The following is a 26,090-nucleotide window of genomic DNA, read 5'->3' on the forward strand; positions in this document are numbered from 1 at the left end:
TTGCCCGAACCCCAGGCTATCAACCTCGGGGGCTGGGGAGCCCGGTGCGTGCCCGGTCACCCAACACCCCATTACCAGGTCTTTTTGGATGGACAGGATGCGGCTCCGGGCGGCCTCACAGTTGGCCCGCTTGCCTGTGATGATAATGGTCTCTGAATTGCTGTTCTCAGCTGGAAGGTCAATCTTAGTGTTGCTTTCTTCCCGAATCTACAAGGAGACGGAGAAACATGAGAAGCGGCTTCCCAGCTGAGACACTTGGGAGCCCAGGGCTGGAAAGTAAGGCTCCCCTCCTGCGATGCTGAGCCAGAATGGCACAGGGCGAGGGGAGCCAGGATTCAGGGGTCACCTTCTTAATGTTTGCGCCTCCTTTCCCAATGATGTTCTTGTGAAATTGTTTGAAGATCGGAACAGAAATTGAATAGCTATTTTCCACCTTAAAAACAAAAGAGGTGACACAATTAGCCATCATGCTGGTCAGCAAAGTGTCCCTTCATCCGGAAGGGAGTATGACAGGACTCGCTATTACAACACACACGCTTGTCTCCCACTAGGACCTCTGACCTTCCCACGGGAGGACAGCTTACCCGACAACTAGCTAACCTGGTGGGCTGCTGTCGACTGACGCAAAGCCACCTTTATAAAAAGTGGCTCCCAATGGAACTTGCCACCGGCTCAACGCAAGCTCCGTAACCCAGAAGCAGTGGGTTAGAACGTGCCAGTGCCCACCTGACATCTGGGTAGGAGGGAGTCCTGGCCACCATGCTGAGACAAGTGAGCCCACTACACGCATCGAGGTGGCACACAGACCCCGCCCCTCTGGGGCAGTTGTGAGCTCGGCCCGAGCCCCACGAGAAACCAAAGAAGCATGAGCCCATCTGCAGCCTTCTCATCCATAACCACCCTCAGCACTTTCCAAACTGCTTGTTCCCATCCCAGCTTCTTAAGAAGGTAACAAATCAACGAATGGCTCTCCACACTGCCTATGCAAATCCCCCTCCTGACGGGATGGGACAATTTATCCAGATGGCTGAAGAGCCCTCGAGGAAACAAGGAACCTGGCACCCCGCTTTAATTCCACGGCACACTCAAGTCCTAACAGTTTCTGCCAGTCTAAACACCTGGGGTAAAGAGGGATGGCACCACTACGTCGACGGCAGACCACTGCAGTGCCCCAGGGTGCTCCCTGCAGCAGGGGTTCTGATGGGACACGAGCCCCATGCCTCTCTGCCACCGGTAACGCCATCACAACAGAGGATGGAAAACATCCCCCTACCAGATCTGCCACCATCTTCTGCATGTATTTTGTGCATTTTTCCACCTCATTCTTGGGCCCTCTGAGTTGAACAATATCACTTTTTTGTGCTGGGTCTGGAAAGTTGATGATAACCTGCAAAAAAACATCACAAATTCAACTTCGGTTACTGGTAACGACTAGATTCCAAAATCCTGAATCTCTCCAAGTGCCAATTAATCCCCTCTAGAGGGCCTGAAGAATTCCACCGGGAGATCTTTACCTCTGGGAATTTGTCACGAATTTCACGGATCCGTTCACCCTTCTGCCCAATGATTGTGCGATGGAATCTCTGCTCAATGATCAGGTCCTTGGTGCGCTCGTTTTCCTAAAAACAAAATTCAAGTATATGACATTAGAGCGAGGGGCTCCCAGGAGCCCGGGGAGCCCGGGCAGCACAGCACTGCTCTGAAGTATTCCCAGGAGTCACCGGCTAGTGGAGAGCACCCACTAGAGGACACCTGTTTCCCCAACAACACAGGCTGAGCGTTATTCTCCTGAATGAGGTGCAATTCAACAAGCATAGGACCGACTCTTCAACTGAAAGTGCTACAGCAAGTAGCCTTCATCACCCCAGCAGCTCACCTAGTGCTTCTGTGTTGACAAGAACAAGAGACCTTGAGACCTAACACTCACAGAACAGGCAGTGATCCTTGCTCCACACAGCGTGGTTCAGACCACTGCTCTGTATGGATACTTAAGAAAGACTAATTGAACACCGGGCACTAAACTTGCATGGTTCTCACCCTCCTCCAGGTCTCACTAAAATGTCACAAGACCTACAAAGGAATAAACAGACCTGGCATAAAGGAAAAAACACTACAAGCCAACCATGTGAAAGGATTCAGGAGATCCTGGATTAGACTGGCACCAGGCAAAGAAAAAAAAAAAAAAGACTGGCACCAGGCTGACAGAGCAATAAGGGCTCAGTAATTCAACATAGGTGCAGGACACTCCAGACCAAGGGGCTCTGGCCAGACAATGGAGGCCGGCCACCTGCGCTGGCCTGCAGCGGAGCACAGGGAAAAGCCTACTGTCAAAAGGGGGCCTTGGGACGCCTGGGTGGCTCAGCGGTTGGGCTTCGGCTCAGGGTGTGATCCTGGAATGCCTGGATCGAGTCCCACATTGGGTTCCCTGCAGGGAGCCTGCTTCTCCCTCTGCCTGTGTGTGTGTCTCTCTCGGCCTCTCATGGAGAAATAAATAAAATTAAAAAACAAACAAACAAGAAGGGGGCCTTGAGGAGCGGCTCCAGGCTTGGGCACCTGTGCCAGGTGGTGAAAAGGTGGCAGCAGACACAAGGGCCTCGCTCCTTGCCCCAAGAAGCACGTGCTTTGCCCTGCCCTGCCCGAGGCTTTCCTGATACTCTGCACAAGTCTACACTAAGCTACAGTCACTCGGGCAGCATGTAACTCCTCTGGATTCTGAAAGGCGCCCCTGAGACCCTTACATGCAGCCCAAGTAGAGAGTCACTGCTCGTGATCTGCGCCTGAGTCACACAATCACGAAAGGCACAGCAGTGTGGGCAGCTTAGCCCAGGGGAGTGGAGTGCTTCAGTCTGGCAGCGGGGGCAAGGCCCACCCATCTCCACCCCCAGAGCTGCAGACAACCACACAGCCGGGATTTTTAACCTTAGCTGCACATGGGAGTCTCCTGGGTACTTTTAAGAATTGGCATTTCAATTGGCATCACAGACTCGGGTTGGGCCAAGGCTGAACACCCCCCACCCTCCCTCCGTATAGCACCTGGGCCCCAGCGAGTTAGAGACGCTCCCGAGTGAGACCCATTCTTGAGAACCGGGGGTGAAAATAATGCTACTCCACAGATGCACCCAACAGAGAGAGGTACGCACGCTCCTTCCCGGCAGGACCCGGCCACACGTCTTACCATTCGAGAGGCGAGCTCCAGCAGCTCTCGCTTGGCCTGCTGCACACCCTGTGGGTCCCCCTCGATGCGAATCAGGTTGCTCTTCTCACTGTCAGGAGGGATGCGCACCGACACCTTGTACTGGTCTTTGATTCTGTTTACTGAAGAATATAAAAAGAAACACATTTTGGACTCAGTTTCTACTGTGTTCCACCACTGACTAACAACCTAGCAGAACAGGGCCGAACCCCAAACAACCCTACCAGTCACCCCACAAGCAGAGGGTGATTAGGCCTCCACAGCAAGACTTTTGATTCTCTCAAATGAGCTGCTTATGGTCTCCACCTGGATCAACCACACCAGTGTCACCCTGACATTATCCTGCGGCGGATGGTGAGGACCCCTCAGTGTGGGGGGCTTAGCTAGTCTGGGGTATGGTGGGGGCTTTAAAATACTTAAAAGATCACAAGTATTTCTTTCTTTTTTTTTTTTACTTTGGAACTTTTACTCATGTACTGATCACCTGGGAAATAACACAACGTGTAGTTGACACATTTCAAAGAATTATTCACTGATACTACCTTTTTCATCAGTAGGGAAAGTATTAGAAAGCTTTTTAAAATTTGAATTCAATTAATTAACATACAGTACATTAATTTCAGAGCTAGAGGTCAGTGATTCATCGGTCTTATATGACACCCAAGTGCTCATCCCATCACATGCCCTCCTAATGCCCATCCCCCAGTGACCGTGTCCCCCCACCCCCTCCCTCCAGTGACCGTCAGTATGTTTCCTATGTAAGGGTCTCCCATGGTTTGCCCGTCTCTGATTTCGTCTTTATTTTTCCTCCCTTCCTCTATGCTCCTGTTTGGCTTCCTAAATTCCAAATAGGAGTGAGATCATGTAACTTTCTCTGACGTATGTCACTCAGCATGATGCCCTCCAGCAGTTCCATCCACGTTGAACCAAATGGTGGGTATTCATCCTTTCTAATGGCTCAGTGATATTCCATCATATATAAACCACATCTCCTTTATCCCTTCAACTGTTGAGGGACATCGTGGCTCCTTCCACTGTGTGGCTATTCTGGACATTGCTGCTATGAACATGGGGGTGCAGGTGTCCCGGCGTTTCACTGCATCTGTATCTTTGGGGTAAATCCCCAGCAGTGCAATTGGGTCATAGCGTAGCTCTATTTTCAACTCTTTGAGGAACTTCTGCACACTGTTCTCCAGAATGGTTGCACCAGCTTGCGTTCCCACCCACAGTATAAGGAGGATCCCCTTTCTCTGCAGCCTCCCTAACACTTGTTTCCCGTCTTAGTTTTAGCCATTCTCACTCGTGTGAGGTGGTATTTCACGGTGGTTCTGATGTGTATTTCCCTGATGCCCAGTGATGTGGAGCATTGTTTCGTGTGTCTGTTGGCCATGTGCAGGTCTGCTTTGGAGAAATGTCTGTTCATGTCTTCTGCCCATTTCTTGACTGGATTGTTTGGTTTTTGGGTGTTGAGTTTGGTCAGTTCTGTGAAGATCTTGGATACCAGCCCTTTATCAAAGATTTGTCATTTGCAAATATCTTCTGTTCCGCAGGCTGCCTCTGGGTTTTGTCCACAGTTTCCGTTGCTGCAGAAGCTTTTTGCCTTAATGAAGTCCCAATAGTTCATTTTTGCCTTTGTTTCCCTTGTCTTTGGAGACATGTCTAGCAAGAAGTTGCTGTGGCTGAGGTCAGAGAGGTGCCTGCCTATGTTTTCCTCTAGGATTTTGATGGTTTCCTGTTGTGTATGCGTCAGAAAGTGTCATTCTTCTGCATGTGACTGAATTCTCCCAACACCATTTGTTGAAGAGACCGTTTTTTTTCCACTAGATGTTCTTTCCTGTCGAGTTGACAATAGAGTTGAGGGCCTATTTCTGGGTTCTCTATTCTGTTCCACTGATAAAGATCCCAGGTGTTTCTAATGTGGCAAAAAGTTTGGGAACCGAACCACTATTCCCAAGTCACAAAACTACTCTCAAAAACCAAAAGTAAAACCAGTGAAAATCACAAGGCTTTACATTAACTTTACATTTACTTAACTCCACGGAGACCATACTGCTGCCTAGAGAAAGTCCACTATCAGCCCAGATCCAAATCAAGTACTTCACTGTCTTTGCAAAACAAGAGGAATGAGAAACCCCTTTTCTGCCACTTTTGGACAGAGCCCAGGGTCTGTGGTTAGAGAACCATTCCCCACTCCCTGGAGAGGCCTCATCCCAGGAAATAAGGGAAGCACTCTGCCCAAGATCTGCCGGGGTCGCCGAGGAGAGTCATGAGCACATGCAGAGACAGCCAAAGCCAAGGAGTCAGAAGCGAGCAGGAGACTTCAGATCATGAAGGAAAGGGGGGTGGAACCAGAAAACAGATCTATTCTAAACCCCCACACTCCTAGGGAGCAGACACCAGAAATGAACTTCAGAACCACACTTCCTTATGGTCTTTTAGGAAGACACCGTCCAGTTAATTAAGACAAAAACAAAAGCAAGCTACAGTGCGTGCAAGGAAGCACCAGCAGCTTCTGTGGACTCTCACTACCATAGGGTAAAGCAGCCAGGAACTCAAGACTGACACCAAATACAGCAGAGCTGACAAGCTTACGCTTACTACGAACAATCACAGGACTAAGGCAAAAACCAAAGAGGGCCCAGTCACAGGGCATTCTGTGTAGACAGCTGGGTTCCCTGCCCCCTGGACGGATGCAGGCTGGGAGGTGTGCTATCCTCTCACCTACCTCCCGCTGCAGCTGAGACAGCGGACAGGGAGTGCACCGTGGCGTGCAGGCTGGCCTCACAGGCAAGCAGGGCCCTGGGTGTGTCTCAGATAATGCTCTCAACCTGGGCAGAGCACTCACTCAGCACGCTTCCAGCAAACCACTCTCACACTCCTGGTCTGACAGGGCTCACCGGGGACGCAGTGTTCCCAAGTGCCCCCAAGGAACCCTCCTGTGCACCGAGAGACACGCCCGTGAGCCTGGACCTTTCCTCCTCCTGGGGGAGCCCCGCCAGGGGGGCGTTCAACAGCGATTCCAGAAGGACAGCAAAACTAGGGATGTCGCCCCACCAGGCTCAGGGGCGCCTTCACTGTGGCCTCTGACCAGGCCGGTCAAGGTTGCCTCCAGACCAAACAGAGCCCGAGGGGCAGATGAGGACACCCAGTCAGAAACCATGAGCCTTTCTCCCACCACGGTCACCCTCACTCACTGTTGGCCCCGCTCTTCCCGATGAGGTGTCTGTGGAACTTGTGGTCCACGTTGATCTCTACATAGTCCATCCGGTTGATCTGCAAGGAGAGAACACAATGTGTCCACAGACAAGCTCTTGAGGCCACACCAAAGCCTGCAACCTGGCAGCTGTTGCCCCTTTTGTCACTTAACTGGCAGTCTCTGTTCCAAGACAATCATTCTGGCCCCACTGGAAGATCCTTCTCTAAAACAAAACCTCCTATACCTATGACTCTTCAGACTTTGCCCACTTGAACGGTTTCACAACTCATGATTCACTCCTGGGGGGGCGGGGGTCGTCCCCAGGCTGGCCCACCCATGTGACATCTCACAGGCCAAGCAATGACAACCTGGATATGTCCCTACTGCACCAGCACCCAGGACGTGCAAAGGGGCACCTTACCAAGTCTTTGACCATGGCTTCGATCTGTTCCTGAGCCACGTTTACATCCTCTGTGGGACCTTCCAGGGTGATCTTGTCCTCACCCTCTGTGAACTCAATGTGAACCTACCACACCAAAATAAGGGAAGAGACAGTCAAGACAGCATGGCACGGGGCAGTGCCCTCCAAGAACCATGCGTGCTTTGCTGAGGCAGCGGCCAATCCCCACTGCTTCATACAAATGCATGTCCACAGACCCGCAGAAAGCTGAAGAGGGCAGCTGGGGGGGGGGACACCTGTTATTCGGGTACTAAATATTACGGTCTAATCTTCTTCTGTTCACTAGCTATGGGAACTGTGAAATCCTCCATGATGTGCCACAGAATAAAACCGCATCAACACCAACTGTCATCCCCATTCCCTGTACCACTTCCACTATTATGGGGCCTTTTTTTTTTTTTTTTTTTTTAAGAGAGAGAGAGAGAGAAAGAGTGTGCAAGCACATGCACCCCATTAGGGGGATGGGCAGAGGGGGAGGGAGAAGACCCCACCCTGGGTACAGTCTGAAGCGGGGCTCGATCCCATGACCCTGAGACCTGAGCTGAAATCAAAGGTCTGACCGGCAATCAACAAGTGGTTCATGAACCACTCAGGGGCCCCCTGGGGCCACTCTTCTTTGCTTGCAAAACAAATGAGACAAGGATCAGGGATGGAATTTTAATCTGCGTACAGCTAGCTGCCCAAAGGTGGTCCATGGGCCCTGTCCTCATTTATAACACACCAGGCAAGACAGTGACATGGGACAAGGGTGGTAGGGAGAGTGGCCCCATGAAGCCACTGCATGTGCGAGCACCAGGGCTCGGAGCCCAGGAAAGCGGAAGGACTAAGAAGTCACTTGGAAACCAAGTGTGAGTAGGAGGACAGTCCAGCGGACGTGTCCTCTGGCCAGCCATCCCACACATGTTCACTGGGAGCTGCAGTGGTTGCTGGAAAACTGGGAGGGCATCAAGGACGGAGGTGGAAAGCATCAAGAGGCCGTAACTCCAAGCTTCACACGAGCTGCGCACCCGTAACTAGCAGGAAGTTACCCTGCCCTAACAGACAATGGGGACGAGTGCTAGGGTAGTCACGAAACCCAACAACACACACAATCTCTGGTTAAAAAGGTTGAAAGAACGGCAGAGGTAGTTTTAGGAATTCATCTTCATCTTCCTCAGCCCACTGTGGAAACCGTGACACACACACACAACGTGCCACGCCCAGGCCACGCCCAGAACAGAAACCTCAGAAACGTGATGACAAAAGCAAGAAGGACTCAGCAACTAATTCCCGATGCCTCCTCACCTTGGGCATCTGCTGAGTGATTTTGGCCAGGTTCTGCCCTTTCTTGCCAATGATGAATCGGTGAAGCCAGGAAGGAGCAGAGACGGAGGACACTGTAAAACTGTTGGCCTAGGAAACGAGGAAGCAGAAGGTGGGGCTGCGCGGTCGCGGTTGTGTGCGTGTGTCCCCCAGAGCTGGGCCGCCCGCTAGGACCCCGAGGTGCGTGAGCGCTCCCAGAAGGGCAAGTAAGGAGTCCGGCCCTTCACGCAGAGCTGGGACCCACTCCTGGAGCAGTTACCTTGGCATAGACTTCAGTCAGGGCCTGCCCTAGCTTTTCAGGCTCGCCTCGCAGTATCACAGTCTCCGAGATGCTATCTGAGGGTGGGATCTCCACCGAAACTCCTGTTCTTTCCAGGATCTCCTGTAACGAATTGCCTTTGGGCCCGATGACATACTTGTGCTGGGATTTCTTCACCTCCACAGCGATGGTGGTGGTCTTCTTTTTCTAAGTAAGAGCACGATAAGGGCATTAGAGGGAAGGGCCCATGAGGACCAAAAGGGGAGGGAACAGGATGCAGAGCCCTCGACCGCACCTCTGAGCCCCACAAAGTGAAGAAGGGGAAGAGCTCATGTGCAGAAACTCCTCTGATCAAGAAGGACTGGGTTTCTCCTCCTAAGAATCACCTCAGAATTTAGTCATGCCCAGATGAAGATGGCAGCTTCCAAGAGGTGAAGACCCCCGAGTCCCCTCCATACCTCAAAGAATGAGGTTCAGACCCCACAGCCCGCCAGAGTGAGCTATGCTCTCTTCCCCATCGTTACCTTCTCCTCATAAATCTTCTTGATGCGAGCCACAGCCTGAGCCAACTGCTCCTTCTCTCCAGTGAAGACGATTTCTGTCCGGTTGACGCTGGGCGGGGGGATGTTGATGCGCGTCCCTGTCTCCTGCATGATCTCGCCAACCAGTCGGTTATAAGGCCCGGCGATGAAAGGGTGGAATGCCTTCTCCACCTCCAGCCTCTCGACAGCACGTTTGTCCTGGAAAGGACAGGCCACAAGCATGAGGGCACGGCTGTGGGGCTGAGGCCGGCACACACACACACCAAGCCCTCAGCTGGCCCCACCTGCTCAGCAGAGATGAGCAGGACCTCGTGGCGAGCTTTCTCGATGCCTTCTTTGGTGCCGGTGATCCGGATCTGATTGCTGGCGTCATCTGGGCGCGGGATCTGGATTTTGGTTGCAGTTTTCAGCTCCAGGTCTTGCAGCTTCTCTCCATTTTTGCCAATAACAAAGCGGTGGTGCTCTTTGGGAATGGCAACAGTCGCTGAGGCCTAAAACAGGTAAAGAACCAAAGATGGTAGCTGTCTTTGTAGGTTCTGAAAACATGTATTTCTCCACGACATTGTCTCTGGCTGAAAGGCTGTTCTTGCCTAGCCAACCTCAATCCATCCCTCAGAACAGTCTCAAGTTAAACATCATGTTCTTGGGGAAGCGTACCTTGACCCCCAGGCTAGAAAAGTTCAAGCGCGATACATTCAGATGGCCCCATGCGACCACCCTGAGCTTGTCGTAAGGATTTAGTGGTGATTATTTGTTCAACATCTTCTCAGCCCAGTAAGCCATCATGAGAACAGGAATATTCAAGAATGCGGTCTTGTTTTCCACTATGATGATTGCTAACACATCCTAGGACATGGCAGGAAAGCAGGTACATACTAATTTGTTTTTCGAGGCATAGGCTATTTTTTTTTCCCCAGAGGGAAGCCCGACATCCTGTAATAAACTCTTCTTCCTATCTCTTTCACAACCAGTTAAAATAGACAACTTATCTGAGGAGATACAATAGAAAGAATCCAAACCCTTAATCCAATGACAGTCCAATTGCTAGAAATCAAGTAACTTCCCAAAGTCACAGAGACTCCTAGTCTTCTTGACTGTGCAGAAAACAGCTGCCAAGAAGACTTAAAAAAAAAAAAAAAAAAAAGGCAAAGTGTTAGCACTCCCAACACCGGTAGAGCAGAGACTCGCAGACCAGCCAGGAATACAAGCTTATAGCCGCCTACTTAACATTCAAAACGAAAACGTTAAATTGTGTCATGGAAGCGATATAGAAGGTTCTCACTTCCCAACTAGTGTAGGAAAACAGGCCACCAACTCAAACACACTGATCAAATGTTTACTTCAAAAATGGTTCAGTATTCAGAAATCAATTTACATAATTCATATTGTGACATGTGAGAAAAAAAACCAAGCGACCACCTTCACAAAATTTAAATCCATTCACGATTAAAAACGTGCAAGAAAATACAAATGTTATTTACTTAATGTGACACAACATGCACCCAGCGCAGCCTGTACTCAGAGCTGTGCTCAAGTGGAGCACCTGCTGAGGCCCGACCCCCACGGGAGCCGAGCTGAGGAAGCAGAGGAGGCCCAAGTATTACCGGATAAGGAAGAGAGCACGGGCCTGCACCCCCAGAAACCGACAACTTTCTAGAATTTTTGATGTCTGTAATGGGGAGAAGGAAATCAGAACCCAGCATCAACAGGTTTAACTCCTATTAACTATAACCAGTTAGCAGACGCAACGGGGAAGGATGGCCGTGCCCACGGATGCGGAGTGGGGGAGAGACAAAGCGACTGGACACGACCCAACAGAAAGGGTGGGATATGTGCATTAGAAACTACAAAACACTCCTTAAAAGATCTAATGCAATTCTGAGCAAAATGTAGATTATCAAGCTTGTGTGGCACAATGAAAAAGAGCAGGGCAGGAAAACCCTGGACTGTCGACGAGGGGTGGTGATAACTGTACTAGATAGAAATCCAAGACCATGACCATGAGGACAGAACACGAGTACAGAGGGGAAGGCCCCCGGGCTGGGACTGAAAATCCACACACACAACCAAGTTAATAAGAAAATTTAGGACTTCAAAAAACCACACTCAAATCACTGGGGGAAAACTTTTATAACTGGTGTTGGCTACCTAACAGACATCTGGAGAAGATGAAAGTTGGTCTGCATGTTGCACTGCTCACAAGAAATCCCAAACTCAAACCCCTGCCCTTCCATGCACCAGAGAAAAGACTAGGTTTCTTACAACTCGGAAGTGAAACAAACTTTCCTAACAATAGCTCAAAAGAACAAAAGCGTAAGGACACGTAACTGCACTAGAATAAAAAGCCAAATAGCAAAACATACCCAAATCAAAAAACAAATGGTGAAGTGGGAAAGGTGGTTTGTAAGGCATGTAGGGTTTGAAGGCTCGACTACACCAAGCAAGGTGGACAACTCTAAAGTTGATAGATGAGGGCAAAGACAAGACACTGCAGAGACAACACGCACACAGCCCTCAGGTATTAATAAAGACACACTGAAGGACGCCTGGGGGGCTCAGTGGTTGAGCAGCTGCCTTCAGCTCAGGGCAGGATCCCAGGGTCCCCGAATCCAGTCCCGCATCGGGCTCCCCGCAGGGGGCCTGCGTCTCCCTCTGCCTGTGTCTCTGCATCTCTCTCTGTGTCTCTCAGGAATAAATAAATAAAAAAAGATACACTGAATTCTGCTCATCTGAAAAAAACAAATTAAAAGTATACTCTGCTACTTTTCAGAGTGACAAAAAAGCCCAAGCCTCTGCTGGGTGCAGCAGGGCTCTGGGGGAGGCTCTCGGGAACACAAACAATGCCCAGCACCTGAGGGACAGGGCTCGCAGCTCCTACAGAATAACAATACGCGCTTGTCCTCTGGCCCAGCCACCTCACTGCTAGGAAATGGATCTTGAGACACACTTCGTGAAACAGGAAATCCCATATGCACAAGGTTTTTATTGAGACACAGTTTGTAACAGGAAAGTTGGGAAGACACCCAAATGCCCATCAACAGGAATGCCTGAATAAATTACAACACACCCACAGAGCATCTCGCAGCTGTACAAAGAAAGGAGCAGAGCCACTATTTGCTGATATGTAGACACCTCCAGAAAATATGCGGGAAAAGACAAGGTGCAGAAGAGGGTTTACTATGACAAGTCGTCTTGTACTTCTATTTTCAAATCTGAAGGAGGGAAGGGGTCCATCAAAGACTAAGAACAGCCAGTCAGCAAGGGAGGGAGGGAGGGACAGGGTGCAGAGGCTGTGTCTGACTGAACCTTATTATACTACTCTGTGTACCAACCTTGACTACAGCTCAAGATGAGAGCACAAATTCCTTCAAGCGATTTTAAAGCCCTCTCATCTTTCATCTTCATTAGAACTACCAGGATGAACTCCTGCAACTTCCTACTAAAAAGGCGTGGAGTTCCTGGATGAACAGCTGCCATCAGATCTGTGGCCGCAGCTGGGCCGCTCGTCTCCAGGTTAGAGAGTAGGAAATGGTGGACGTGAACGGTCACCCCATAAAGCCGCAGGGTACCAACCTGAAGGTGTCCCACTGTCCAAAGATGATGCAATTTCACCTTAACGACTAATAAACACATCCAAAGTTCATAACGACAAGGAGAAGATTCCCGGATCCCTACTGGACATGCCAGAGCGCCAATGCAGCTTGAACACTGACTAAGCAGCTGGCAGAGGGAAGTTCTTCCCAAGGACACCAACTAACGCAGGTGGAGAGCGGGGGTAGCAAGCCACATCCACACGGCGATGAATTTAGGCTGTCATCAGCGGGACAGGATACAACTGCTATGCCAAAGAACGAATGGGAACTTTATTAATGGATGGATTTGCTGAAGACTCCCAAGTCTAGTGATCCATCTTGGAATCAACAGCAGCTACACAGGACCACCCACAAGTTTTCTTGCCACATAAGTAAGCTGAACGTGAAGGAAACCAAGCCCCTGCATCTAACCACCAGTTTACAGGAAACAGTGATGGAGAGTGGGACAAAGCAAACACTTGCTTATCCTGAAAAATCAAAGGCATCAAGAACAGGAGAAGAGGGCCGTACTGAGGAATGAACGAGCATGGCAGGCAGGCCTGGTTCAGGTGCCGGTTTCAACAAGTCAACTCAGAAAGACACCTGCAGATAATGAGAGAAGCCCATTAAATAGACACGGGTGAATGGACATATTCAGAAATTACTATTAGTTTTAATAAGTTAATAGCCTAGTAAATTACATTAAGAGGGGGGCACACTGAGTTATTTATAAGCAAATAATGTATCTGGGACTTGCTTTAAAGTAATGGGGGCGGGGGCACTGGTTCAGATCTCCGGGCTCAGTGCTCAATCACTAAATACTCAAATATTCACCAACCAGTAAACAGCCCAAGTCTGAGAGCTTACTACACACCAGCCACAAAGTGAAGCAATCGACACACATTTTCAATTGCCTACACTTAATGAGTTCATTCCTGAAGCTAGTGGGGGTTAGGGACTGACTGTTCCAGGGCCCAGCACGTCCAAGTGAGAGAGGCTGGGCAGCACAGGGCCAATCCCCTCCTCTGTGCCGAGTCCCCGGCCCCTGCCCCACGGCACATCATCTTCTAGCCACCACATTCTGGAGCCAGCTCCCCGATGAGCTCACAGACCATCAGGGTCAGGTGGAGAGGACCCCTATTTCTTCTCTCATTTTATAAAAGATTATAGTTTTAAGTAGTCTCTATACCCAACATTGGGCTCAAACTTACAAGCAAGATCGAGACTTACACTCTACTGACTGAGCCAGCCAGGAATCCATGGGCCTCCATATTTCTAAGTAAACCCATCTAAAGTTGTACCTGTCACAAGACTTTTTTAAAAATTTACTTATTTTAGAGAGAGCACACATAGGCAAGCACACACCGGGGGGACGGGCAGAGAGGATTCCAAGCAGGCTCTGCAACCCAGCACAGAACCCAATGTGGGGCTTGATCTTAGGACCCTGAGATCAAGACATGAGCTGAAACCAAGAGTTGGATGCTCAACTAACTGCGCCACCCAGGCACCCGTCCTAAGACGCTTTATTAAGATTCTGTGTTTACCCTGATCTTCAAGTGATGCCATGTATGGAGAAATACATCATAGGTTTACTTATTTATTACAACAGTTCCCCCAATAAATTCCGAGTAATGCTATCAAACTGCTAAGGACTATGGGAATTGGCTTAAAATACACACCTGAACTCGCACTCTCCCAACACAGGACCTGGAAATGTGTACGTAACACAGCAATATGCTGAGTCCTGAGCCGCGCCCTGGGAATGAGTGACCCACGGTGGCATCTTCACTATACCATCCAGCAAGCCTGGCTTCTCGGAGTGTCCCAACCTCTGGGACAAGCCTTAATCTTCCTGTACATTCACTCAAACAGCAAAATCAGTAGGTGTCCTCCTTCTGTCACTGATTTTGGGGCTTTCCAACTAAAAATGCTACGAGACTCCAAATGTTGCTGGCCTACCTCTGAACTCTGGACTTTCTGCCACAGCTTGTGACAAAGCCCGACCGTACCTGCTGCAGCCCGTGGTACAGGGGCTGGAGCACATCCGCTCAGGGGGATGAGGCTGGGGATACCCACCTGAGTCTGCAGCCTAGCGACAATGTCCTTCCGGGCTTTCATGACAGCGTCCAGCTTCCCTGACACCATGATAGAGAGGCCCTGGTCTTTGGCGAGAGACAGCTCCAGATGGGCACCGGTCCTCTGCATGATCTCTAGGCAGATTTTTGCTTGCTCACCTTCTCCAAATTGGTTCATGTCCTTGTATTTTCTCTCTTCCAGGGGTACATGGAACACCTACTCAGGAAAGGTCAGAAAGGGAAGGTAAAGAGATCAAGAGCTGGGAGGGCGTGTAAATGTTTAGGCATTTCATTCACTCCCAAGTATCTCCACCTCCTCCCCGTCCACACTCCAAGGCCAGAGCAGCAGGGGTGGAGGCCCACGCAGAGAGTGCCTGAGGGTAAGGGAGCTGGCACTGCAGGGAAGAGAAGTACTCTCACAAATGGACACAATGGACAGTGAGGAAGAGCGGCAGAGGACACCCTCAGGGGGTGGGGAAAACAGCTGGGAGACGGGAGACCCAAGACCACCGAGAAGAGCAAAATGGTGAGGGCAATGGAAAAGGGTAGGCAGGGGAGCAGCGTGAGCATGGTGGGGTGCAATCCAAGCGGAGAAGGTGACAAAGGGCTCAAGCCGAAGGGTACAGGCTGACTGATGACTCAGCTTTGCCCTAGCTGCTCCTCAAGGGAGGCAGATGCAGGAGGAACCAAAATGATCCTGGCCTTGGGCCTGAACCCCTCAGTAGAACATAGTGCAGTTAACAGAGAGGAAGACTGGGGAGACATCAGTCCCATCTCAGAGAGCCTGAAAGGTGCCAAGTTCCAGAATGCAACTGGTTGCGGGGGCTCAGGCTCAGGGAAGGGGACTCCTCAGCACATGGGTGGTGGGTAATTAGCACCCACGACCCAACACGAGGTCAGAGAGAAGTGCTATGTCTGCCGATACCCCACATTAAGGCAGCACAGGGATAGACTTGTGAGAGGAAAGAAGCCAAGAAAAGATAACTCGCTTTGACACGGTGGGACAGAAGGCAGAGAAGACAAGTTCTTGTGGGGCTGGTGAGGTGGCAGGCCGCTTGCAGCAGGCTGAAGAACCTTCTGAGTGCTGGGGCTACACAGGTGGGCATGACGACAGGCTCCCCAGGAACGGGGCTGGGGGGAAGCAGGGGGGCTGATTCACTCTGACAGCCTCTTCCCCTTACACGCCCAAAGCACGCTCACGGTGGTGCATTCAAAAACCATTCTCTCAGGTGCTACCACTTCCTACTTGGGAGAAACAGGTAAAGAATGGAGTTTCTACCTGAGTGATGACGGAAGCTTTGATGGGCCGGATCTTGTTACTCCAGGCGCCAGCAGGCTCCTGGGCGTTCTCCAAGCAAGCTGATTTCTCTGGGAGCGGAGGAAAGGCATCTTTGTAGGTTGGAGGGTCGCTCTCCTCTTCCGAATTTAAAGTAGCAACTGGACCGGCCAACATAGATTAAAAGGAAGCACAGTGCTTTCAACATTAGACCAAAAAAAGATTTGGTAAGTTTTAACGTCAAAACAACGTTAACTGTTTGAGTGACAACTGTTTGAGCACCCCACCACCCCCGCCTACCCAATCTCTTCCTTGAAGTGATGGGCAAGAGCCCCAGGAGGTCACCAGGCCCAGCACCCTCGGGTGCCGCATATGGCCTGAGAGGCAGCCTCTGACCTACTGGCAAGTACCCTGCCCTTGCATGTAGCCTCTGTGCTGAGTGGTCAGCTCAGACACCGGGTGCCCTGCTCCCCCCTGAATGGGGTGAGCCCCTTGAAAACAGGCCTTGCCACAAAGAATTTAAGCCCGAGTCTTCTGATCCTGTGCTTAAAAAAAAAAAAAATCACAGCTATGACAATGTTTGGCACATAACCAGCCCTTAAATTTGCAGAATAAAATAATGTTGTTGCTCAGCACTGCCTGTCAGAACTGCCTCTGAGCCCGACTCCAGCCGTTTCCCACTGTAGTATACAGCACTGGAAATCACCCTTTTGGGAGCTGCCATCCCTAGCCACCTCGCTCCAATCCTCAGGAGCAACAAGCCTTGTGGAAACCAGGCCCCCAGAGCATTAATTGCTTCCATTCCCCACAGCGCCCTAATCATTCACGTTCTTGTCCCATTAACCACAGCTCCGTGAAAACAGGAGCGTGACTGTTTTGGATCACCCCAAATGCCCTGGCAATGGCAGGGCCCAATCAAAACCATTCTGAATGGATGTGCCCACAGTGCAGGGAGATGACCTTTGGAATCAGACAGGCCTACGTCCAAGTCTGGGTTCACCACTTCTGGCCACATGGCTGTGCTATCCCGGGACACCAATCAAGACATGGCGCGGACAGGCAGCTGGAGCCTGTCAATGCCTTGCTTCCCTCATCTGAAATGCAGACCCTACAGGGTCTTGGATTAAGTACAAGGATTCAGCCCGGCAGGCACTGCACTGTTTGGGTCTCCACTGTCCTAGAAACAAGCACTTAAAGCACACAGCCAGTGTCAATGGTGTCAGAGTGAATTTTTAGTTTTAATTAAACTTAAGAACTGATAGTCGACTCAGTTAATCTACTCTTCCTCCTGAAAATTTCATCATCTACACACAGTTGAATGATTACAGATAAGAATTGAGCATTCGAATCAAGTTATCCTGTTTTTGTAAATACATACCAGATTTTGAAGGATTCAACACCACTGGGGAACAGCAATTTTGCAAAAGAATCTCATTTTGATTACCAAGGATCAAAATCACTGGCTTTCCAGAAAGTAGTCCACACATCCAATCTTTCTGTGTCCAGAAATATCTGTCGCTCCTGCCCAATTCCACCCTGCACGCAGGGGCAGTGCCGGGCTGGCAGTGCAACACAGAGCAGGTAAGAAGCAGGAGCCTAGGCTCTACCCCACGGCTACAGTCCCAGAAGGCACTTCTAAGAGGCCATAAGGTTTGACAAAGATTTGGAAAGAGTAGTGTCTCAAAGTGAGAAGACGAGCACAAAAGGGCGGTCACCTTTGATCTGTTGCGGAACCAGCCCACTTCGGTGTTCAGCAAAGCTCTCTTGGGTCAAAACTGCAACGGAGCTCATGGTGGATCTCGCGCCTACACACAATCCGGGTGAGCCACTGAAGCAGGAGGGAGTGAGTCAGAGAGAAGACAGTCAAGGTACAGCCAAACTGTTAGGCTTAGGATTTTAGCCAAGGTTTTAATTCAGTTTCATCAGCAAACCACATCATTTTCCTTACAACCCCTGATGTAAAATAGCACCCTAACTTTCACCAAATGATGAAAGGAAGGAAAATTCAAGTGAAGTTCCCCTCAAAAGTTATCCTCTAAGTGAGGAGCCAGAGGCTCCAGCTGAGAACTCCAGTCCCACGATGTCCAGGGGCTGCAGAGACGGCCTGCAGATCAACATCTGGATGGTTCTCCTAACAGCTATCTCAGTTATTTTGTTAATTTGTTCATCCACATGCCTCCTGATGCTTATAAAATCCATCACGTGACAGTTGCTACAAGGAGCCATCAGATGGCCCCTGCAAGGACGGCGGGCACCGTGGCCACGGTCAGCCAGGCCCAGCACACCGCAGCCGGCCTGGCGATGCTGCTGCTGGCGAGATCCTTCCTTCGGTGCTCCGTGGCAACAATGTAACGGCAAGAAGCAGGGTGGTTAAGTGCCTCTGACTTGTGCTGGCTGGTTATTCTCTGATGTCCTAGCTCTCAGGGGCCAGAGGGGACTCAGGGCAGCTGGAACCAACCCAAGGGCAGAGTTCCTCAGTTCAGGGAAGGAACCAAGCAGTGTGTGCCTCCAGATCCCACTCCTGGGTGCCAGGTACTCAGGGGGGACTGTGGGCTCTGAAAGCCACAGCCCCTTATCTGGAAAAGGGGCTCATTCAGCTTTGAGGCAGGGGTGTTCGCTTCCTCCCTTCACCTTCCTTTAGGTGAGCTCCATGCGACTGTGATGACAAGAACCCACTCTTTCCACACCATTCTGCACCAAAGTGTCTTTTTCTACCACCATGGCAAAAAAGTATTAAGAGAGCCAAGTGATGGAATAAAGGGGAGTTTTTGCATAATTTTCACAGCTCTGGGAGACTTCTTCCCAAGTTCAAGAAAATTAAGCTCTGCATTCCTCAAGAGAAGGAGGATCCAAATTCAAATAATCATGAACAAACATTATTCACATTTCAGGAAAAAAAAAAAAAAAAGGCTTGGGGGCACCTGGGTGGCTCAGTCCGTTAAGCATCGCCTTCGGCTCAGGGCATGATCTCGGGGTCTTGGGATTGAGCCAAGGGTTGGGCTCCCTGCTCAGCGAGCAGTCTGCTTCTCCCTCTCCCCACCCCAAATTGTGCTGTCTCTCTCTCTCTCTCTCATAAATAAGTAAACAAATAATTAAAATCTTAAAAAAAGAAAAAAAAGAAAGAAAAGGTTTAAAAATAGGTAGAAACCAGAGGACACATGTGAAGGGCTTCTCTTGGGAGGTGTAGTTACAGCAAGTCTTTCTGAGCCACTAGAAACTTAATAAAACATAAGGAAAGAAAGAAAGAAAGAAAGAAAAAAAAAAACCATAAGGAAAGAAGGCACACATGCGGCCCAGGGATGGGAAGCCTTCCGAAGGAGCAGTCACACTTACCAGCAAAACGGTCAGTAGCCAGAGAGTCCGTCCTCAGGCGGTGAGTGCCAGCCTGCCAGGTTGTGCTGGTGTGGGACAGGAAGGGGGCGGCAAGAAGACAAGGAGACCAAAGTTACTTATCTGCATTCTGGAACCCAGACCCTTTCTTTCACATCCCAACCAGAAGAGGGCAAAACATCATCTACTGCTTTGCTTACCAACACTAACATTTAGACAAGTTCCTTGGGAAAAAAAGGGAAGCTCTGCCCCTGGGCTATTAGCGTCAAACAAAACCTAGTATATACAGTAAAATCTAAAGCTTCCACAACTTTTAGAGGGCAACTTTCCCCTGGACTCGAGGGAGTGACATCGTAATGCCAAAACTTTTCAATTTAACCATTCTGAAGTAAAATCCTTATAAAACTGGTGGCTTGCTTTCCTGCATGGTTGAGTAATTTCTCCTGCACTCCTCTTAATCTCTGACTGCTGAGCCAGAAGCAGCAGACCCTGTGACCTTGTGCTATGACACAGAACAGTACGTGGACCTTTGGGGTCCTGAGCTCTTGATGGTGACGGAGATCCACCATCTTTATGAGCTCGCTGTGTGTTTTGTAGTTACTTTGTTCTCACTGTCATCCTGTAAAAGGCCTTCGGTCCCTTCTAATTCACCGGGATTTAGAAACCAGGCCATAAAATAGCAGGGTTGGAAGGAACCTTCAAAGGCCTGCTGAGGAAGACCAAGAAGTTCTCTGTGAAGTAAGAGGGTGTAGGTCATCTTGCCTTGGGGACTCTGGGATAGTGAGGCTTCCAGGTCGGTGACCTGCCACTTTACACAGAACACCACACACACTCAGTCAAGTGCAATGAGGTAGGTGTCATGTTGGGGACTCAACAGTAATCCTATCTCCCACCTAAATGGAGAGTAACATCCCAAATCCTTGCCCATAATACGACTATTTCAGGAGCTAGGAGGACAGTTCATGGTCGTCAGGGATGTACCAGCAGACTCCAGATGTAAAAGGGTCTCATTGTCCAGCAACATTTTAGGACTTAAAAAAAAACAAAAACTCTCTAAATGCAGGGTTTCAGCCACATGGGCCAGAGCCTGTCTGGGGCTCCAAGTCCCACCAGACACTCGTATGTAGCAAGACAGAGGGAGAAAAGTGGAAGCAAACTGACCCAGATAGTTTTGAGAATCTGTCTTCAATAACTTGTAACCCACAAGATCTAAAGATTAAGACTTTTCCATTAAATCACATTATCAAAGTAGCACATCCACACGTAGATTCTGACCGGGTGTAAAAGGTGAGAACTCCCTGGAATTCCGAGGGTCTGACTAGTGCACACTTGGCCAGCCTAGGCATGAGATGGAGGTGTTCTAGGTCAAAGTGCCAACAGTGAAGCCAGGATCCAAGCGTCTACCCTGCCCTCCTCACTCAGAACTCCTACTTGGGCTGCACCTGCTCTTTTACCTACCGACCTTGCATTTCCACAGCCTCCCACTCCAGGTCATGCCACGTCACCTCCTAAAACCCACAGACATCCACCCCCCTAATAACCCAGGTTCCCCACGAGGACTATGTTCACACCCTCTTCTCTGGGCTCCCACGGACCAGCCCTCCTGCCTTCCTAGACAGGACATATCTTCAGTGCCCAGTGACAGCCATTCAATAAACGTGGCCAAGTGTGATCACTGTCTGCGTCCCTCCAGCTAGAGGTCTGTGACGAGCAATTCCCACTGTGCACCTACTGTCACACGAGATGGGACAAATTCCTGAAGGTCTGAGGTAGCTCATGCACCTTTCAGAAGTCAATTCCAGCTTGATCTCAAGCTGCTCAAGGAAGGATCACCGACCCAGCTGAACCTACCAATGTGTTGGAGAGAGTCTGTCCCAGAATCTCTAACACCCCCACGTGTGCACAGACCCTTGGGCAGCAAGAGGACAGAGTGGATCTCCAAAAAAAAAAAAAAAAAAAAAAAAAAAAAAAAAAAAAAAAAAATCGAGACTTGTTTGACAGGATACACTGGGTCTCTAGTCCTCAGATTTCCAGCGGCAGTAAATGAATAGATTGCAAGGAGCAGCAGAGTTAACATCTGGGGCTCTGATATCATCAAATAAGGTTTCTTTTTTTCTTATAAACTTCTCAAAAAAGCCCATTTTTTTTTAGAACTCGCTTTAAGCACAGACCTTATGATCCATATGTAAATACAGACCTCCCTCCACGTGAGGCTCCGGGGTGAGATTTTATAAAAGGCCAATCTTGGTCCTCCTAACATGCTCAGCATGACTGTCTACCTGCCTCAACCTCAACAAAGCAGCACTAAGAAACCGAACCCACAGCTCTCTGCCCACCCAAACGTGCTCCCCACCAGCACTCCACCCTCCCAGACAACACCCAGCAAGACAACTCCCACTTCACTGAGGCCTTGGGCGACCTCGCCAGTGATCACTGCTATCTAAAGTTCTGAGGACACCTTACACAGGCCCCATTATCAAGGAATAGAGGCCAAACACAGGCTATCACAGCCCCTCCCTGAATCTAATAACGCCGCTCAAATCGGGCTTGAAAGGGACCCGAGGCAAGGCTCTACTGCAGTCTGTGAGCACCAGCAGACCAGAGCTGCGTGGTCTTCCAGGGGCGCCCTGCTCCGCTTCTACATACACAGCTGTCACAGCGGTCTGCCAAGACCTGCAACTTCTCCTCGCTGTTGCCTTGGAGAACAAGTCCATTTTTTTCTACGAGACCACCTCAGACACGTGGAGCCCTTTCTCCTCCAGCTCTTCCCAGGACCGCTCCAGTTCTGCCTTTGTGTGGCTTGCTCTCAACCAGTTTGTGCAGGAAGCATTTGGATCCACTTGCTCAACACCAATCTCACAATCCTCTCACGCTAGACTTTGCCGTTAGTTTGCAGAGTGTGAAAGTCCAGGTGTGTGTGTGTGTGGGGGGGGCCAACATCTCAGAACAGAACTAGACCCAAAGGAAAGAGGATGGACAGGACCAGAGACTGCCCTCTCCCACCCCGGGGAACCATCTAGCATGCCTGACCACCACCGGGAGAAATGTCACGTCCCAGCGACTGTGGACCACGACAGAAACCTGGTCCCCACACAAACCACAGGGAAACCCGTACACGAAGAATTTTAACTTCTCTGCAAAAAGGAAAAGTCTCTGCAAGCAGTTAACAGTGCCGGGAGAACTTTATCTGGGCCCTGGGCAGGACTGAGCAACAGGGTACCCGGTGCCTCCAGTGGAGACCAGCACTTCTCTTTTGTCTGCAAACTACAGCTACTTGCTTTCACCCCTACAGTCGTCCTGCAGAACTTTCCCCCACATCCCTGCCAAGACCCACGCGTGATCGGGAGCCCGAGTTCGCGCCGCGGCCGTGTGAGCCAGGCCCCGGGGCCAGGTGAGCCTGTGCTGGCGGCCGCCCCCGCCCCGCCCCGCCCCGGCCCGGCCAGGAGGAGCTCCCGCAGATGCCACCTCAGCAGGCAGCCCGGGCCGCGGGGTGAGCCAGGTGCCCCCTCCGGTCCCGGTCCCGTCCCCGTCGTCCCCGTCCCCTTCCCGTCCCCGGCCCCGTCCCCGGCCCCGGCCCGCAGGCGGCAGGCGCTCCCGCAGATGCCACCTCAGCAGGCCCTCCCACAGGCCACGGAGCCCGCGGGCGGGGACAGGCTTAAAGGGGCAGCGGCGCGCGGCCTCCCCGCCGTTCGTCCAAATTCGGTATTTTTCCGTAATGTGTTTGTCGTGCGCGGACCTGGGGTGCGTCCAAGTCGGCCGCGGCCCCCGGCACAGCAGGCGCCCCGGGCCGGGCGGCGGGCAGGGGCAGCAGGTGGAGGTGCGGCGGCCCGCGCCCCGGCCCGACCCGACCCGCCCGGCCCTGCCCGCCCCCGCCCGGCCCCCGCCCCCCGCCCGCTCTCCCCGCCGGACGCCCACGTCAGCGCCCGAGCCGAGCCCCAGGTCGGCCGCCCCTCCCCCGCGCGCCGACGGGCCGGGGCAGCCGGGGGCTGGGGGAGCGGGGAGCGGAGGCTGGGGCTCGGGGGGCGCCGCGGGGCGGAGGGGGGCGGCGGGGAGGGCGCCCGGAGCCGCGGACTCGGGAAAGTTTCTCACTCTCCCGGCCGGCGCCGCGGCCCATGCGCACTGGGACACGTAGCCCGGGCCGGGGCCGGGTCCGGGCGGGTGGGGGTGGGGGGGAGGGGAGGGGAGGGGGCGCTCGGGAGGGGGAGGGGAGGGGGCCGCGTGGGGGAGGGGAGGGAGGGGGAGGAGGAGGAGGAGGGAGGAAGGGGAGGGGGCAGCGGCCACGTCCCCTCCCCCGCCGGGCTCCACGTCGGCAGCCCCGCCCGCCCGCGCCCCAACCCCCGCCCCCGCCCCGCGGCCCCGCTCACTCCCCGCTCACTCCCGCGCTCACTCGCCGGGGTCGGGGGTCTCCGCCCGCTCGCCGGCCGCCGGGAGAAGCCGGGCCGCGCTCCGAGGCCGGCGCCCGGGCCCCCGCGGCTATATAGGGCGGCGGCTCCAATCCCGCCGAGACACGTCAGGCGGCGGCCGCCCCGCCCCGCGCCGAGGCCCCGCCCCGCGCCGAGGCCCCGCCCCCGCGGCCCCGCCCCGCCCCCCGCGGGGTCCCCACTCGCCGCGCAGGGCCCGCACCCCGGGCCGGGAGAGCCCCAGAGCCCCGGGCGGGGGAGGGGGCAGGGGACGCGCACCCCCACCGCACCCCCAGCGCACCCCGGGCCGGACAGCCCACCCCTGAGGGACCGAGACCGCGGAGGACGACACCAAGGCGCCCCGCGGCCCCCTCCCCACGCACAGCTCCCCAGGACGCCGCGGGCTGGCTGCAGCCTGACCCAGGGCCCGAAGTTCAGAGCACCTTCCTCCCCCTCCTCCCCTGTGGTTCCCAGCCTTGGGGCCCTCCTCCGCTCCCTGGCGTCCAGGTGACTCCCCTTCAAAAAGGGGCCACCCTTGCCCGTCAAGAGGGCATGACTTCCGCAGGAAGGGAAGAGCAGGGGCGCCTACTGCGTGTCCCACCATAGAGCCAGCAGGAGAGGGAAGCCCTGCCCTCGGGGGCTCGGGCCCTAGAGCAGGACAGTGGCTCACCAGGTGTGCATCCCTGCATAATCGATCGCTGCCCTGTTTCATTTTTAAATCAAGGGTCGGGGGATCCCTGAGTGGCTCAGCGGTTTGGCGCCTGCCTTTGGCCCAGGGCATGATCCTGGGGTCCTGGAATCCAGGCCCACATCGGGTTTCTGGCATGGAGCCTGCTTCTCCCTCCTCCTGTGTCTCTGCCTCTCTCTCTATCATAAATAAATAAATCTTAAAAATAAACCAAGGGTCCAGAGCCCCCACAGGATCCTGCATGAGTGAGGGTGGTGCACAGCCTGGGCCACAGAGGGTAAGCGGAAGGGACCATGGCAACAGCAGGCAGGAAGGCCTGAGCCTTGTCAGCACCACCTGTAGTCCTACAGTGGTACTTGGGATGGGAGGATGATGGGGAGTTTGAAGGGGCAGAAGGCAGGACCAGATGTACTTTCCTCAGGGGAACACAAAGTATGTGGGGGAGGGGAAGAGGTTGGGCCGCTGCAACCATTCAGTCTGAAGAGGACGCCAGCTTTCCGGTGGGGCTGGCGATCAACCAGGTGGCCAGATTTGGAAGTAGCACCAAGAGGTCCCCATAAGTGGAGGCAGAGCATGACAAGAGCTAAGAATGGCAGGGAGGTTCTTGGCTGCCCACACCAAGATTGGGAGTCTGAAGATGACCTGCAGGAAAGGGCACAGAGTGTGACAAGAGATGCCCATGGGATGGCCAAGTGCGGGTGTCAAGAAGGCAACTCTATATGCGAGCTGAAGGCCAGGGGAGAAGCTCAGCTCAGCCCACAGGAAACCCTCAGGAGATCACTGGGGGAGAGAAATCCATGGAAAGCAGTCAAAAATCCATCCCTTCCAGCCAAGGACATCATTGTTGAAGCAGTGCCATTATTTCCCTAGGATGGGACCCCGACAGGTAGCATATCCTTAGACTTGGAAGCACCAAGCTCTCTAGCCTCCCCTACTAGGTTATTAGTATTTGTAGTTACTCCGTCCATCCGTGGGGACTAAGTAACCAGCAACTCAGACGAAGTGTTTTGTTTTTGAAGTCTCAGTACCATGTGTGTGGCTGGGGGTGGGGGGGTAAAGAGCGAGGAAGAAGGGAGGGATTCTCCAACAGTTGGCGGGTTGACTGTCGAGGAACTTCCAATAGAGCTTGGAAGTCACCCCAGTCAGAGGCTCGCACAGAAGGCCTTAAAAGACGGTAAAAGACATACAGTTAACAAAAGATATTGTAAAATCAGATGCTGAGTTTGTGCTACAAACCATCCCAGGATGCTTCTCTGTGTTTCATCCCAACAAGCTTCAGTGCATTGAAACTACTAGTTTGTAGAGGCAGATTTTCAGAGGCCTAAGTCCAGCAGCAACAGTCACAACAGATAATGTGTGAACCCCCTATGGCTACCTCAAAAAGTGAACATCAGTCTGTGACATTTGGGTTTTCAGCCCTCGAGTGGACAGGGGAGAAGATGTGGGCCTGCGCAGGTTAGAACAGAATCCCCCGGCCCCTTAGAACCATGACCCTCAATAGGACTAACTCTCAATAGAAAGTAGGCTATTTCATTGAGGGGAGGGGGGGGACAACAAGCCCACCAGCCTAGAGACTTTCCAATCAGCTTGTACTAGGTGGTGAGAACTCTTCTTGAGCACTAGCAACCATGAACAAACACTCAATAAAGGTTCAGGGCTCAATCCTTACAACCCCATTTTCCCAAGATGCCCTAGCCCGAATCTACAAATTACCAAAACAGAGATAAACCCCACTCAGCAGAAAACAAACGTCGTCACACCAGGCTACAAATGATATCCACAAATCTACCCACACTG

At 52.1% G+C, this 26,090-nt stretch overlaps 1 protein-coding gene across 5 annotated transcripts in view; it reads right to left on the bottom strand.

Annotated features, from left to right (window-relative positions):
• HDLBP (high density lipoprotein binding protein) overlaps nt 1–26,090 on the bottom strand; it is a 68,530-nt gene that overhangs the window by 13,515 nt on the left and 28,925 nt on the right. For 3 of the 5 annotated variants that reach the window (XM_038574435.1, XM_038574439.1, XM_038574438.1), the window contains exons 2-16: nt 19,209–19,273; nt 17,591–17,703; nt 15,879–16,036; nt 14,601–14,816; nt 9,237–9,443; nt 8,935–9,150; nt 8,411–8,617; nt 8,134–8,241; nt 6,811–6,915; nt 6,388–6,466; nt 3,176–3,315; nt 1,515–1,619; nt 1,274–1,387; nt 347–433; nt 76–207 (exon numbers count right to left, since the gene is read on the bottom strand). In XM_038574435.1, coding sequence (XP_038430363.1) covers nt 76–207; nt 347–433; nt 1,274–1,387; nt 1,515–1,619; nt 3,176–3,315; nt 6,388–6,466; nt 6,811–6,915; nt 8,134–8,241; nt 8,411–8,617; nt 8,935–9,150; nt 9,237–9,443; nt 14,601–14,816; nt 15,879–16,036; nt 17,591–17,666 — 1,950 coding nt within the window. In that variant the 5' untranslated portion in view covers nt 17,667–17,703; nt 19,209–19,273. Of the gene's footprint in view, nt 1–75; nt 208–346; nt 434–1,273; nt 1,388–1,514; nt 1,620–3,175; nt 3,316–6,387; nt 6,467–6,810; nt 6,916–8,133; nt 8,242–8,410; nt 8,618–8,934; nt 9,151–9,236; nt 9,444–14,600; nt 14,817–15,878; nt 16,037–17,590; nt 17,704–19,208; nt 19,274–23,592; nt 23,686–26,090 lie in introns of those variants that run through there. The other 2 variants (XM_038574437.1, XM_038574434.1) reach the window with 2 other exon arrangements.

Source organism: Canis lupus, chromosome 25, assembly GCF_011100685.1.
Source record: "Canis lupus familiaris isolate Mischka breed German Shepherd chromosome 25, alternate assembly UU_Cfam_GSD_1.0, whole genome shotgun sequence".
Taxonomy (NCBI): Eukaryota; Metazoa; Chordata; class Mammalia; order Carnivora; family Canidae; genus Canis; species Canis lupus.